Source organism: Dendrobium catenatum, unplaced genomic scaffold (assembly GCF_001605985.2).
Source record: "Dendrobium catenatum unplaced genomic scaffold, ASM160598v2 fragScaff_scaffold_264, whole genome shotgun sequence".
Classification (NCBI taxonomy): domain Eukaryota; kingdom Viridiplantae; phylum Streptophyta; class Magnoliopsida; order Asparagales; family Orchidaceae; genus Dendrobium; species Dendrobium catenatum.
Window position 1 is genome coordinate 2,013,560 of NW_021318726.1, and position 13,826 is coordinate 2,027,385.

General features: G+C 33.9%; 1 protein-coding gene across 3 annotated transcripts; it reads right to left on the reverse strand.

Moving 5' to 3' along the window:
- Positions 1 to 4,166: 4,166 nt before the first annotated feature.
- LOC110099146 (tRNA pseudouridine synthase A) lies at positions 4,167 to 7,338 on the reverse strand. 3 transcript variants are annotated; one of them, XM_020826227.2, is made up of 3 exons: positions 5,976 to 7,338; positions 5,544 to 5,892; positions 4,167 to 4,307 (listed from the first exon to the last, which is right to left on the reverse strand). In XM_020826227.2, the coding sequence occupies exons 1-2, from the start codon at positions 7,217 to 7,219 to the stop codon at positions 5,583 to 5,585; spliced, it is 1,554 nt and encodes a 517-aa protein (XP_020681886.1). In that variant the 5' UTR covers positions 7,220 to 7,338; the 3' UTR covers positions 4,167 to 4,307; positions 5,544 to 5,582. The 3 variants fall into 3 exon arrangements, with proteins under 3 accessions (XP_020681886.1, XP_020681885.1, XP_020681883.1); XM_020826226.2 differs by lacking the exon at positions 4,167 to 4,307 and adding an exon at positions 4,749 to 5,135 and having other exon boundaries at positions 5,976 to 7,337; XM_020826224.2 differs by lacking the exon at positions 4,167 to 4,307 and having other exon boundaries at positions 5,324 to 5,892; positions 5,976 to 7,337.
- Positions 7,339 to 13,826: the final 6,488 nt, after the last annotated feature.

Below are 13,826 nucleotides of genomic sequence, written 5' to 3' on the forward strand. Positions count from 1 at the left end.
ATCCCAACCACCTATTTCAACATCTATGAACTGTAGAAATCAAAGAAAGTTACCAGTGCAGGCATGTTGGTGCTTTGGCTACGTGTTTTATTTACTTAAGAACAATAACAGCAGCAGCAAACAATAACAACAAGTCTTTATCCGGTTGGAGGCTATATGAATTTTGTTTCCCATTAAGTCCTATTAAGAGTTGAATTTTCATTTAAATCTAATAAAAAAGAGTTCATGTTTAATACTTTCTAACCAAATCTTTTTATGTCTACTACTATTTTTCTTAAAATAGGTTGAATCTAATACATCTACACTCTCATAATAGGGTCATCCAAAGGCCGACATTTTATGTGACCAAACTATCTAAGGCGACCTCTGAGTTTATCTGCCACTAGAGCTATTCCAATCTTTTTATATATATACTCATTTTGCATTCTGTCTCAGGGGTTATTTGATTGATTATAAAGTAAATACTTTGAGACTGTTTGGTTGTCTGTAAAGTGAATGCAAGGTAAATATTTTTTTTCTGTTTGATTGGGTTTATGCAAAATAAAGTAAAATCAGTACAGATCCAACGAAAAATATATCCATTCAATCTTTAACAATGTGCAATTAGAACTAAAACCTCAAGATTGAGAAGAAAAAAAAACCCAAAATTGAAGGAAATTTCATCCAATTAGCAGGAGCATAAGTGGGATTTCCATCAGAAAAACAAAATAACTAATAACATTCAATCTCCATAGAAGCACCAAACACCAGGAATGAAGCCCAAATATCAACTCTTCCCCAAATTTAAGTCTCAATACATATCTCAACAACATGCAACCAAAGGTCGAACCTAAAGATTCAACAGCAAAACCGGAAAATTGGAACACAACAAAAGATTCAGTCAGAAGAAAGACTTATTGCCCTCCAAGTGAGGGAAACAACACAAAGCAAGCAACTATCGCAATAATCTATAAGATTTACCAATGGAATCAATCTGTAATGGCCCCACAACAAATGAAAGTGGGGAAAATATGAGATGCACAAATAACCAAAGCAAAGCAGGACGAAAGTCCATGAAGAAGAGAAGGAAACCTGGTCTGGAATTGAGAACATGGCCTGGACAGGGCAATCTGTCTGTATGCGACAGTGTGCAATGGCCACAAGTATCAGCAGCCGTGTTCGTACCTGTCGCTGACAACGCTCTGAACTCGGAGGAAAAAACGACGATGAGTTCCCGTGACAATGGAGAAGAAATGAAGATGGTTCCCGCGAAAATGGAGGAAGAAACATACTTCTTTCTCTAGCCCACATCTTGTGAATTCATTTTTCGCTCGATATTGAACGGGTTTACTCTAAGCAAAAAATGAACTACAACAAGGAGTTCAAAATACATTATGATTTTATTTCACTTTACTCGGATGTCAAAATAAACAACACCCAAAATGTTAAAACTCCTGCATTTACTCTACTTTACACCCTACAGTATTCCAAACAAATAGCCTTAAGTGTAAAGTCACTCATCCACCTAAGCATTCTCATTTCTACAAAAATTAACTTAATTTTATGCTTCTCTTTAATGACAAACATTCTGCACCATAAAATATTGCACATCTCTTTTAATGCCCATTGTGTTTTATTTACACAACTAAAAAATTTTTATCACAATTTGGACCCAAAAAAATACAAAAAAAATGTTAATATGAACCATAGTTGCAAGCATGGCTTTAAAAATCCAACTGAACTGACCGTTATGACTGGTTCAACTATGAAACAATCTTACAATGATTCCGATAGGAAGTGCTTGCAGAAATTTAGGAAAAACCATGGTTGATTAGGAAATATTTCCTAATTAATCCACAAATCTGCCATCTTCAATTAGGAAATATTCCATAATTAATCTCTTTAAATCAGCCCCAAAATATGATATCTTCAATAAGGAAACATCTCCTAATTAATCCCCTTTGATTAAGAACCTTCATAAACAACTCCCTCTTGATTAGGAAACTTCATAATTCCCTCCCAATCAAATCGGCCGGTCCATCAATTCTCCATCCGAAAGTGCCACCTTGTCCTCAAGGTGGAACGAAGGAAACTGTTGCTGAAGCGCACTAGACTGAAAAATGGAATATCACTGGGTCGAATAATCCCTGCCTCCAACATCTCCCGGATCAATCTCTCAATCTCATCCTTTTGGAGTTGGGGAGAACGATGCAGATGAACACTGATATATGAAACTTCTTCCTTAAAAATAATAGCATGCTTGTGTTCCAACAGATGAGACAATCCTATATTGGCTTGAACACCTCTCGATACTACATGTCTGATATCTTCTCCTCATCTTCTTCTCCTTTCAAACTCTGCAGCTCCATAAAAAATCTTACTCCTTCCCCCTTTCCCCTCCTTAGAAGTGACTCTAAAGGTGGCATCTCATCTTCTTCCCCTAAAATTTTCACCTCCCCATCCTCCCTGTTAGGTTGGCATTCAAAAAAAAATTTCAACATCTTCTCCAAGATGAAAAATTTCCCATCGATCTTCTTAAGGACGGCCGAAATTTGACTTTTGAAATCTAAAAAAATTGAGTTTGTACAAAAGTTCATATTTCAATTGTCTGATTTTCCCCTCCAATAGTTCTATCTTTCTTCTTGCCGTGGGTAATAGGATCTAAGCTCCAACAATAAAAAATAACTTTGCAAATCTAGCCTCCAAATAGCAAAAAAAAAAAAAACAGCAAGATCAGATAGGAAAACACAACAGAAATCAACAAGGAAGACTTCTATTTCAGCCCAGGAATTGCTCCGATACCAATTTGATAAGAAGTGCTTGCAGAAATTTGGGAAAAGACTTGACTAAAATCTGATTTTAGCAATGTCAGAAAACCAACGACAAGAAAATCAGGAATTAAACACACAATAATATTTTTTATTGAAAGTTTTATGAAAGAAAAGATCATATACAATTGAATCTTCAATCGGAGAGGAAGATCCAATTCTCCCAAAACTCTAGCCGCCGGCTAGAGCCCACACACCCTAAGAATAATCTAAATTCAGCAAACGACACATACCCCTAACCCTAGGAAAATCAATTAGTTAAAGCAAATAAATAAACAACAAATATCCACACAACCCTCCCCCAATTCCCTCATATTTTCTTAATTATTTCCCTCCCAAATCAGCCCCCAAATCTCGCTCTTCAATTATAAAACATTTCCTAATTAATCCCCTCCAAATCAACCACCAAATCTGTCCTCTTCAATTAGAAAATATTTCTTAATTAATCCCCGCTAAATCAACCCCCAAATTAGGCCCTAAATATGCTCTATTCAATTAGAAAATATCTTCTAATTAATCCCCTTTGATTAAGAACATTTGTAAACAACTCCCTCTTGATTAGAAAACTTCCTAATTCCCTCACAATAAAATCATCAGGTTCATCAGATTCATTTGTCTCCAAACTATTTTCGCACATAACCAACCAGAATTAGTCAAAACTAGTAGCCAAGTAATCGGGGAATTGGTGAACCAGTTGAGTTTTTTATGAACAACCTAGTTCTAATATTGATCAATTTATAACCTTTTCCTTTTGATCAAATTGCTAAAAAATAAAATATTTAGATTAAAAAAATACTTTAATCTATATACCCAAATGAGTGAACTCCCAAATTCTTTGCAGTTAAATATCTAATAAATATATAAAGAGAAGTTGACGAAGCTTCCTTAAATTTTGGCTGTTATTGACGTGTCAATCTAGTAATAGTATTCAATATATTTTTACAGCCATCTACTTATAAAACATAATGAAAATAATCAAACTATGATGTCGCAAAATTTTGATTTACAATCAACAATTTAGAATATTGTATATTGAATTGGTGAAATATCATTATTATATCATTTAAGTTGTATTAAAATAATTTTAATATTTATTACATTATTAAATTCAACCCCGGTTAAACTTTGAATATTGAACATCTCCATCTTTAGGTTCAATATCCGGTCCGGTCATCAAAACCTTGCCGGAAGCATAGTCATGGCAGGATATTAAGACTGGATATATATAGTTCTATAAGTGATACAAGAGATCTACAATATAAAAATATTCCTGAAACTGAATCTATATAAACTAACTGAGAAATTAAGGACAAACTGCTAAAAAAGAAAAGATGAAGTAGAGACAAGAAATATTATCTAATAAATTCAATAGCTAAAAGCCTAAAACACGCACAATCTCTCGAATTATGAGAACTTCTAAATCTGATAAGAGATCTATTAGGAAAACTACTGCAACAAGGTATTTCCGACCAGCCGCCAAAATGCATGATGAAGTCTAGTCTGCATAGCATAGTGGAAAATGAATTGGAACATGTAGGTTTGTTTTGAACAACGTTATTTACAAGCAGAAATTGAACAAGGTTCAAAATACTACAATCAATTCAAGCATGTAATAGGTTGCTTTCGATTACTACATTGAGGCTTCGTTTGGAACAACTTTCTAATTACTTTCTAAAGTAACTTTCAAGTGCAAAAATTTTTAGTCCAAAATTTTTTTGTATAAAATAACTTTAGAAAGTAGTAAGAAAGCTATCACAAACAAAGCCTGAATTAGAATACATTCAACTTCCATGATAACAATGCAAACAAACAAACAACAAATAGCAGAATACAAACCTTAATATAGGACACCTTGCAAATATCTCAAAGAAAAAGCATTTATCCATAACATGATAACAATTCTTGCTCAATAAGTGAATTCAATCTGAAGTCCTGAAAAGATATGCCTCCAAAACCCATTTATAGATCCTACTTCAGTCATTTAAACATTCAAATGATGATTTGCAATACAAGTAAAGCTCCGAGGCTTTTCCAAACGAAAAGCTTTGGCATACCATATTAATAAAGTTATCAGATAAAAAAAACAGCCTTTACCATGACAATATGACAATTGCCAAAATAATAACATAACAATTGAAAAGTATATTCCTTGTTTATTTGGATTTACAAGGAAACATTTTGGCCCTTATGCGATATCGGAGAAGATTGGAGCAGTAGCTTATCGTGATGTTACCCCCATCTCTATCAGACATTCAGTTTTCCACTCATCTCAGTTGAGAAAAGCTATTGGGGATCACACAGTTTGTTCGGAGTTGTCGGCCACGCTAACTGAGGAATTGAAAAGTATATTCCTAGTTTATTTGGATTTATGGGGAAACATTTTAAAATCACCGAATCAAAGCAAAAATTAAAAGTTGAAATTAGCATTTTGGCACAAATAGTTTTCCCTAGAAGGTAGGGCATGTTAGACTCCTCATGCTAGTTAGCCTGCTAAGGCTTTTTTTTCTTTCATGCACTGTCATTGGAAAATTTCATTTCTTGCTCAAGAAAAATTGACAATTGGCACATTTTCCATGGATGAACTTCAACAGCTAGTCATGCATGGGCATACCAAAAGACCGCAACGTAAGAACGTAAAATAATACATTTTTCAAAAGAAAGATCAGCAATTAGCACAAAAAAATGTCTGCAGTAAATAATCAAACTTGGTAGCTGCATGCAAACCTTCTTTCCTACCTGCATTAAATCATCGTGATAAGAAATTCTAGAAATAGTTCAAGTGACTAGATCATCAACTTCAGTCTCTACAGTGGCATTTTCCTTTTTAAGCTCTTCCATTCTAAAATCAGGATAGTTACGATGGTTCAAAGAATGAAGCCATAGTGCAACAGCTCCTTCTTTGTACTCCATAGATGCTATATGAGAGTATATGTGTTTCAATTTGAATTCCTCAACCTCCTCTGCATAAGCTTCCATGGTAAGAGCCTCATGCGAGTCCTTCCACTTCTTGTTATAAGAAGAAAAGAAACATTCATCTAAGTACAACCCAACCTCAGGTGCAGTTGGAACATTAATGTTAACATCCCTGAAAAAATGGCTAATCGGTAGAAATACAAGACCAAAAAAATGAAAGAAATAATCCACAAACTATATTAAAAAAGATCTTACGGTCTCAAAGCTTTGTCCATAAGCGATTCTGGTGCACATTTCCTCATCAATGCAACTGCAAGACCAATCATTTTTCGAATTTGATGGAGCATGAAGCTCTGACCAACAACCTCACATTTGATAAACTCAATCCCTCCAATAGTGATAACCGAATCAGCATTAAAAGAAATGATATACCGCCGAGCTGAGGGGTCCTCAGCCTTAGTTCTTGTTGTGAAATTATGGAAGTTATGTGTCCCTACATAACGATTCAGAATACTATTAAAACTCTCCCTCTCCATGTCCCCATATATGTAAGTACTTGCAGTTCTTGTTATTTTTTCTTCATTGGCACCATCTAGAACAACAGATTCTGCACCTTCCTCTACTGCCGAAGCCTTGTTCTTAGACACAGGCTGCTCTTTAGTTCCATTTGCTTCTCCTCCATTCTCTAGTTCTGTACCAACATCCGCAGATTCTAGATTGGACAGAGCATCAAGTTCTTTCCCTTCGCCAGGCTCATTTTCTGTCCCCAAAACTTCTGTTTTACCTTCCGTCTCCATCTCTTCAGGACGTCCACTTTCATCTCTACCAAGCTCAGATATTTTCTCTTCTTTCGAACCTTTCAATTGACTTCTCATCACGCCAAACACCTTTCGTCCCCTTTCCGAACACTCTAAACACCGAGCGAGCTCATTCTCGGATCCCAAGCTCGCTACCACACTCTCTCGATCGGGATGAGCATTAGCATCGAGTGCGAAAACAGGTAGAAGATAAACATACCTACGACGATCACAAAACTTTTTCGCATTAAAGGAAGCCGTAACCCGCTTGAACCCAAAAACCCTAATCTGATCTGCAAGTAGTGAGTTCAAACGATCAATAAGACCGGGTGGATCAATGTAGAAACGGCCGGAGACGACCTGACCGGCAGCACTAACGCCCTTATCGGTGCGAGCAGCTCGAGCCCAATCGTATCGTTTCGGATTTCCGCGGTCGGACTCCGGTACGGCGCCGGCGTGGAAGAGAGCTTCTTCAAACTCGCCCTCGATGGTGCGAGCACCAGGATTCTTCTGCATTCCTTGGTAGCCGGCACCGCAGTAGGAGAGGAAAATTGCGATCTTGCGGCGTTTGTATCGCCGGCGATTTGGTTCGGCGGTAGTAGGTGGTACGGCAGCAGGATCTGCCTCATCGGCGGATGAGGTGCTTGTTGTGGACATCTTGAGCTTCTTGGGAACAGGAGGGGAGGAAGGAGGAGAAGCCATGGATTAGGCAACTGAGGTTCTTGCCATAGATCGGAAGAAGGATGGAAGGGCTTTAGTGAGGCTTAAGAGCTTTGGAAATCAGAATACTAATTGATTAGTCAAGGCCGTCTGATTGGTGTAGAGAAAATTAGTCGTTCTCCTGGGGTTGTTTAGTTGGCTTAAAAGAATGCAACCGAAAAGAAATATTTTGAAGTATTTAGACGTAAAATAAATCATATGATGTATTTTTCTTTTTTTTTTTGAAATAAAATGAATATAATGTGAAGTTTAAAGATGATGATAATGTGCTAGTGGTAGCGGATGCCGGTGGCAATGGGTGGTTGACTGAGGCCCATGGTGGGTGGTGGGTGGCGGCAGATGACTATAACGGTGGTGACTACAATGCCTAGTGGCAATGGTGGCTGGTAATAGGTGATGGTGACCGACAATAATGGTGGTGGCCAGCAGGTGGCGACGGTAGTGGTCGGAGGCAGGTGGAGCCAGCTTGTGACGACCGACAGCGTTCAAGTGAGCTTGCTTGTAGTGTATACCGTTCTCGATCAAAACTAAAATGGTTTGGTTTGCCTAAAAAATAAATTAGAATTGTTTACAATACATTTATTTTACTTTACATTTCTTTTCATCTAATAAAACATCAAAATTTTCAAAACACCTACATTTGAAATACCATTTGGAATGAGGACTGCAATTTCATTTCTTCCTTCTCTTAATCATAGGAGCTATGTAACATTTCATCTCCTTAATTACCCCTCATTAACTCTTTGTCACCCAATATTTGAAAAAGGTTCGAATCATGCATCCTAATATTTAGATTCGAAATTGCTTCAAAGAATGCTCAACCATGCACTCAAATATTTGAAAATAGAATCGAATAAGATTCAAAGATCCACCAAAAAAGTTTGAAGAGGTTTTGAAATTATTTCAAAGAATGATAAAAAAAGCTCGAAAAATGTTTGAACTTTATTTGAATAATAATCGAATATGAATTATAATACAACATTATAACACATTAATTATATGGTAAATACATTACATATTAGATTATAACAGATTTAACATGTCATTACAATAGTTTTAGCTCAAGTGCAATACAACAACTATAATGTAGCAATTATAAGGGATGTAATAGGGAAGCCATAGCACAAAAATGTGTATTTAAAGAGTTCTAACATACAAATGACAAAGTGCAAATGAGGAGCTATAACATACATAACAACATACACACACACATGCACACATATATAGAAGTAATTTATAAGATGTGTAATGGGAAGGAAATGTATATTTGAATGAGCCTATAAATATAGAGTACATTTAAAGTACCTATAGATCAACATTATAGTAAAATAAATCTACATAAAAACGATCAATGTATAATTTTATGTGATCAACTTCTATAATATTCTTCTTTGAAATCAAATATGTGATTTGTTGCATTAAATACGCTCTATAGTTGTCATTATAAATAAGATATAAATGAATCATCCAACTCTATATGCAAAAACTATTTATGTTAAGCATGTTTTTTTATTAAATTGTGAAATGACTTATCTTTCAACAGTCTTAAGAACCTCATATAGTCATATGAGGGAGAAATTATTCTGTGCGGACACCGGATCGTCTGGAGATGAATCAAAATACGTCATGTCATTCGGTACACAGTTGTACACAGTCGCGGTATACATCAAACGGGTGTCGTGGCATATTCTGATTCACCTTCAGACGGCGTCCGTATCCGCACAGAATAATTTCACCATATGAGGAGCACCTCATATACTTTCAAAAAAAACTTGGATAGTTCATGTGTGTTGTCAAATAAACAAGAGTTATCATACAAGCACTAGTCAAAAATTTTCATGATTGTTTACAAGGTCCACGATGAGATGCAAGAGCGGTACTATCATCTAGCGTCATGGAATTTACAAACATAGAGATCTAACATACTATAACAAATTTAATTTCTAATAGTGCCATATATACCCCCTTATTAAAAAATATATACAAAAATAATATAGTGACATAAATAGAAATTAAAGTCAATATAATGAATCAATTTCTTACATTTTTAATGAAATAAAATATTTCTCAGCTTATTTTCTAATCACATCACCAGAGTATTTACTTGTTGAAACCACACTACATTTTTAATGAAATAAAATATTTTCTAACTTATTTTCTTTTTATAAATACAATTGAATTGGGCTGAGTATTTATAATTTACCCATAAATGTCTTGCTCATTAGCACTAGGCACTACTATAGATGAGATAACTAACTAGAAAAAAAAAATTTAATAGATTGTTATTTAAATTAGGGTTAGACACCAAAAAAAAGAAAGAAAAAAAAAAAAAAAACTAAGGTGCATTTGGGATAACTTTTTCGCATATTATTTACACATCATTATCATAATTTATTTGGTTATAATTTCAATTAATTTTTAATATTTTTAATGAAAGGTAAAAAATTGATCATGATATCTTTAAAAAAATTGGTCAAGATAAATTTTAAAAATTATTAAGTTTATTTTAAAATAAATACATATATAATAATAACCAATTATTTTTTATATTACACTCATATTTAAAAAAAAATATAATTTTAAAATTAATCATGATAACATTTTCACAATTAGATCTACTAGAATATAATAATTATAAAAATTATTTTATTTTTTCGACATTTTATTAAGCTTTTTTATTTTCTCTATTGATAATTTCTTGTATTTTTCAATATTGTGTCTATATTTTAGATTAGACGCATTAGAGGAAGCAAAATGGAATAAATTTTCACTACCACTATCATTTAGTAACTTTTTTAGTTCACCATTATATAAAAAAAAATATATTCCCTAACCGAAATTTATGTCATACCATAGCCTTTAAATAGACAATCTATCGATTGACATCCCTATAATTTAAACTTAACAACAATTGAAATGTTTTCACTATGTGCCTAATTGAAGAAAACTCTAGGTAAAAAAAAAAGATAAAAGAGGAGATATGGATTACGCTCATAGAAGGAACTACAGCAGTGTTCACCATAGTTAATAATATTGAAAAAAGCTATTGAGACCATTTCTGTGAGAGAATTAGGGAGTAAAGAAGGAGCGCTAATGCAGGTTCAACTCTCTAAATTTATTGTCTTGCGATCAAGCAAAAATTGCTACTTTTGATACTTTGTTACGTTGAACTATTTTCAGATCTAAATCCAGCTAATCAGGGTGACCAATACTCCGGGTGTATTAACTTATCATCGAAAGTCTCCATGAGTGGTCCTGATCATAGTGATACTTTGATTCTCATCAGCTCAAGCCACTATTACAGACTTTCACCCTAATTTTTTGTACGTTCTTTTATAAGGAGATCCTCCTCAATCATCTAGAACCATAATACAAGGCACAAAATAAAGATGGCTCTTCACTTAATCAGCATCATATCTGACCAATCATAACATCCCCAATAATGCTACTAATAAGTGCAATATTGACAAATGCTGAGTGAATAGGACAGATACAAGTCCCTATCCTCGGACTTTAAGACTGGCGCCTTCGGGGAATTCAGAAGCAAAGAACCTACACTTGGTCTCTTCTGTATCCTTTTTGACAAAATTTTCGATGTAAAGTCAATAAATCAAGAGAAAAACCCTAGGGATGAAATAACAATATCAATAAGGCAATTATTAATTTGACTTGTCATTAGTTTAATAAGAATTTATTTATACAATTATAAGCCCTTTTTAAAAATTAATATATAGATATTTTATATTGAAAGGAAATAATTCTCTTAGTGTAAATGTATTATGGCTTTCCACACTTTTATTCCTAGTATGATGAATGGTACAAGAAAAAGCGTTATCATTGTGAAAATATGCTTAGTATTTTTAGTATGAAACGTTACCAACACGCCGAATATTAAAATGTGCATGTATCCGATGTAAATTAGACTATAAGACATATGAGGGAACAGTGTAAGCTCTGTCTTAGAATAGATATATAAACTTACGCAACCAGATTTTAAATCTTTTCATGTTCACCCTGTGCTCTACTTCTAACCCAAATGGATCGCTCAATACCACTATCTCTTTCTTAATCCTGAGTCAGATGAAAACAAATCAGGCTATGGGATTCATTATCCCTCCAGCTTAAAAATACTGCTAAGTACGATAAATGATACATACCCCTCATTACCACAGTGATAAAAACTTGCAGCTCGCTCAAGACTCGGAATCTATGTAAACTCGCGTCTGACGACTTTAGCTCAGCTTCTCTAAGTAAACTCTTCTTTATTTTATAGCTCACCAGAACGCCCATATCGCATCCCTAGTGATTCTCCCGGCTCGTCGAATATGCTTCCAGTCCTGTAGGTACTCTTTGACACAGGTGATGTCTATCCTATCCTTCCTTATAATAAGTATATACTCACATAATTCCTAGAACCCAGCTCCAAACTTTTATTGAGACACTATGGAAGAATGACCATAAGTAAATAAAAGGCATCGAAAGGAGTCCCGTTTTAGTTCATACCCTAATTATGTAACGATAAATCCGTTGTAAGGACAATGGAGGGTGTGAAGTAGTGATGACAATCTAACTTCTCTAACTTACACCGAAATGGTAATATAGTGATATAGTTCTCAAATTAGTAGTAGGAGCAATATATGCAGCACGACAGCCATAATTACTTATTGAGATAGTCTATCAATATGCAATGGAGTCTGTCGCGTCGGGCTGCAGGGTAGAGAAGGCGAGGATAAAGGAACATGAGAGGAGCCATGGTACATAGTGTTATCTATAAAAATTACAAACAAAGGAGTTGCGTCCGTTAGACACCGCAAGAATATTCAAGAATATTTGCTAGCCATGAAATTAAAATAGTAACAACATAAATTGATCGATTTAGAAAATGTGTCAAGCAGTCTCAAGTGTAATGAATCAAATGATCGAAAAATAGAACATAAAGAAGAAGTTGCACTCTAATCACGACTCTTCTTTAGTTTCTTTAGGCGTATATGAAGTCTTCGGTTTGCATAGGTGAAACGTCCCTCGACATTGGAATCTTAACTCTGAAATCAATAGAATGTTGAACTGTGCCCTAGCCTTCACTTAAAGACTGGGAAAGAGAACGCGAATCATAGAACCTCCTAAGGAGGAAAAGGACCATTTGGTGATGATGAACATAAAAGAATAAAAGATAAAGGTACGTCTAATCCCCTCGTCCAAAATATTTATGTGTGAGTTTAATACTCCCGGTTCCTACAGAAAGATTCGATAATCCAAGAATAAATTCATGTTTAATTTTCGTATCTTGAGAGCTATAGATTTAAGAGAGAGAAACAAAAGTTGGACTCAGCGCGGACTATTCTAATATAGCATATACGCTGGTATGTGTGGAAATATGGATTTTACTAGCTTAATCTTCGAAGTTCGGTTTTGAGTCTCTTGCTATCCAATCTGATACGAATTTGTGACAAAATAGCATTAAGAATGAATCTCTCTGATGCACTCTTAACTATGATAATAAACTATTTATTTTAGTACTATACGTCTATTTTTTTTTAAGTTGAGGTAAAGTTAGAGATATTCTATGAGCTTTCCCAAACTATATCCTCTGACTGCATTTATTAACATGTCTCATAATAATTATGGAATTTATAAATTTGTATCTATAGTTTGAATGCATTTGTAAATGTGGTAGTACATATCTAGATCTAATGTAAAGTATTTGTATATGAGTTTATGTAATATTTACAAACTCCAAAAAATTATATATATAGAGACTCACACCATGAGTTGAATTTATATAGTTAGTAATTGCAGTAGTTATACAATAAGGACTCTAATGGCTAATACTTGACTTTGTTACTCATATATATATATAGGTATATGTTAGCACTGTGCAAATTTTAGAATGACATCATTATTTACCAGATTGTCTTCTATGAGAATAGACACTCCTTAATATTATATAGAGACGAGAAATCCTGGCGGTCTGTTGTTGAGAGATGCATCTTATCGTAATGTACTGTCAATGAGTTAAAAGAATTTACATGTTTACTATATATTACTCAATCCTTTGAGTATTAGCGTTATTGTATTTCTCTTACTAATTAATAGGTACAAAATACAACAATTATGTTCACGTATAAAGTAATTATCCTCTTCATACAACCACTATATTTTTATATCTATGATTTAATTTATAAGATATGTGTAAATTTCTTTTATATTAACTTATTATTTATTTATATAATTAACACATTAGCTTATTTTAAAATTACGTTATGGAGTGAATAGGTTGATTATATTCATAATAATTTGAATGTATAATAAGTGATGTTTATAATACAAGAAAACTAGTTAGTTTCGTAAGTTAGTGAATTTGGAGATAATCACCACTTTATTGATAAATTTGATATAGTTATAAATAAATTCGACTCATTCGTCCTAAGGTATATTGAATATATATAGATGATAAAAATAAATATTTTGTTATTCACTTGAGCGCAGTGAAGATAATTTCTTATGGCCTTTTTATATATATATATATGTAAATTTAGAATTAATTTTTTCATAGATTTATTTGAGTGTGCAATTTAGTAGAAACAGTACA

Coding starts and splice junctions, on each gene's coding strand:
- LOC110099146 (XM_020826227.2), bottom strand. CDS start 7,219: ATGGCTTCTCCTCCTTCCTCCCCTCCTGTTCCCAAGAAGCTCAAGATG. Junction 5,893..5,975: donor ATGGACAAAGCTTTGAGACC/GTAAGATCTTTT, acceptor CCATTTTTTCAG/GGATGTTAACATTAATGTTC.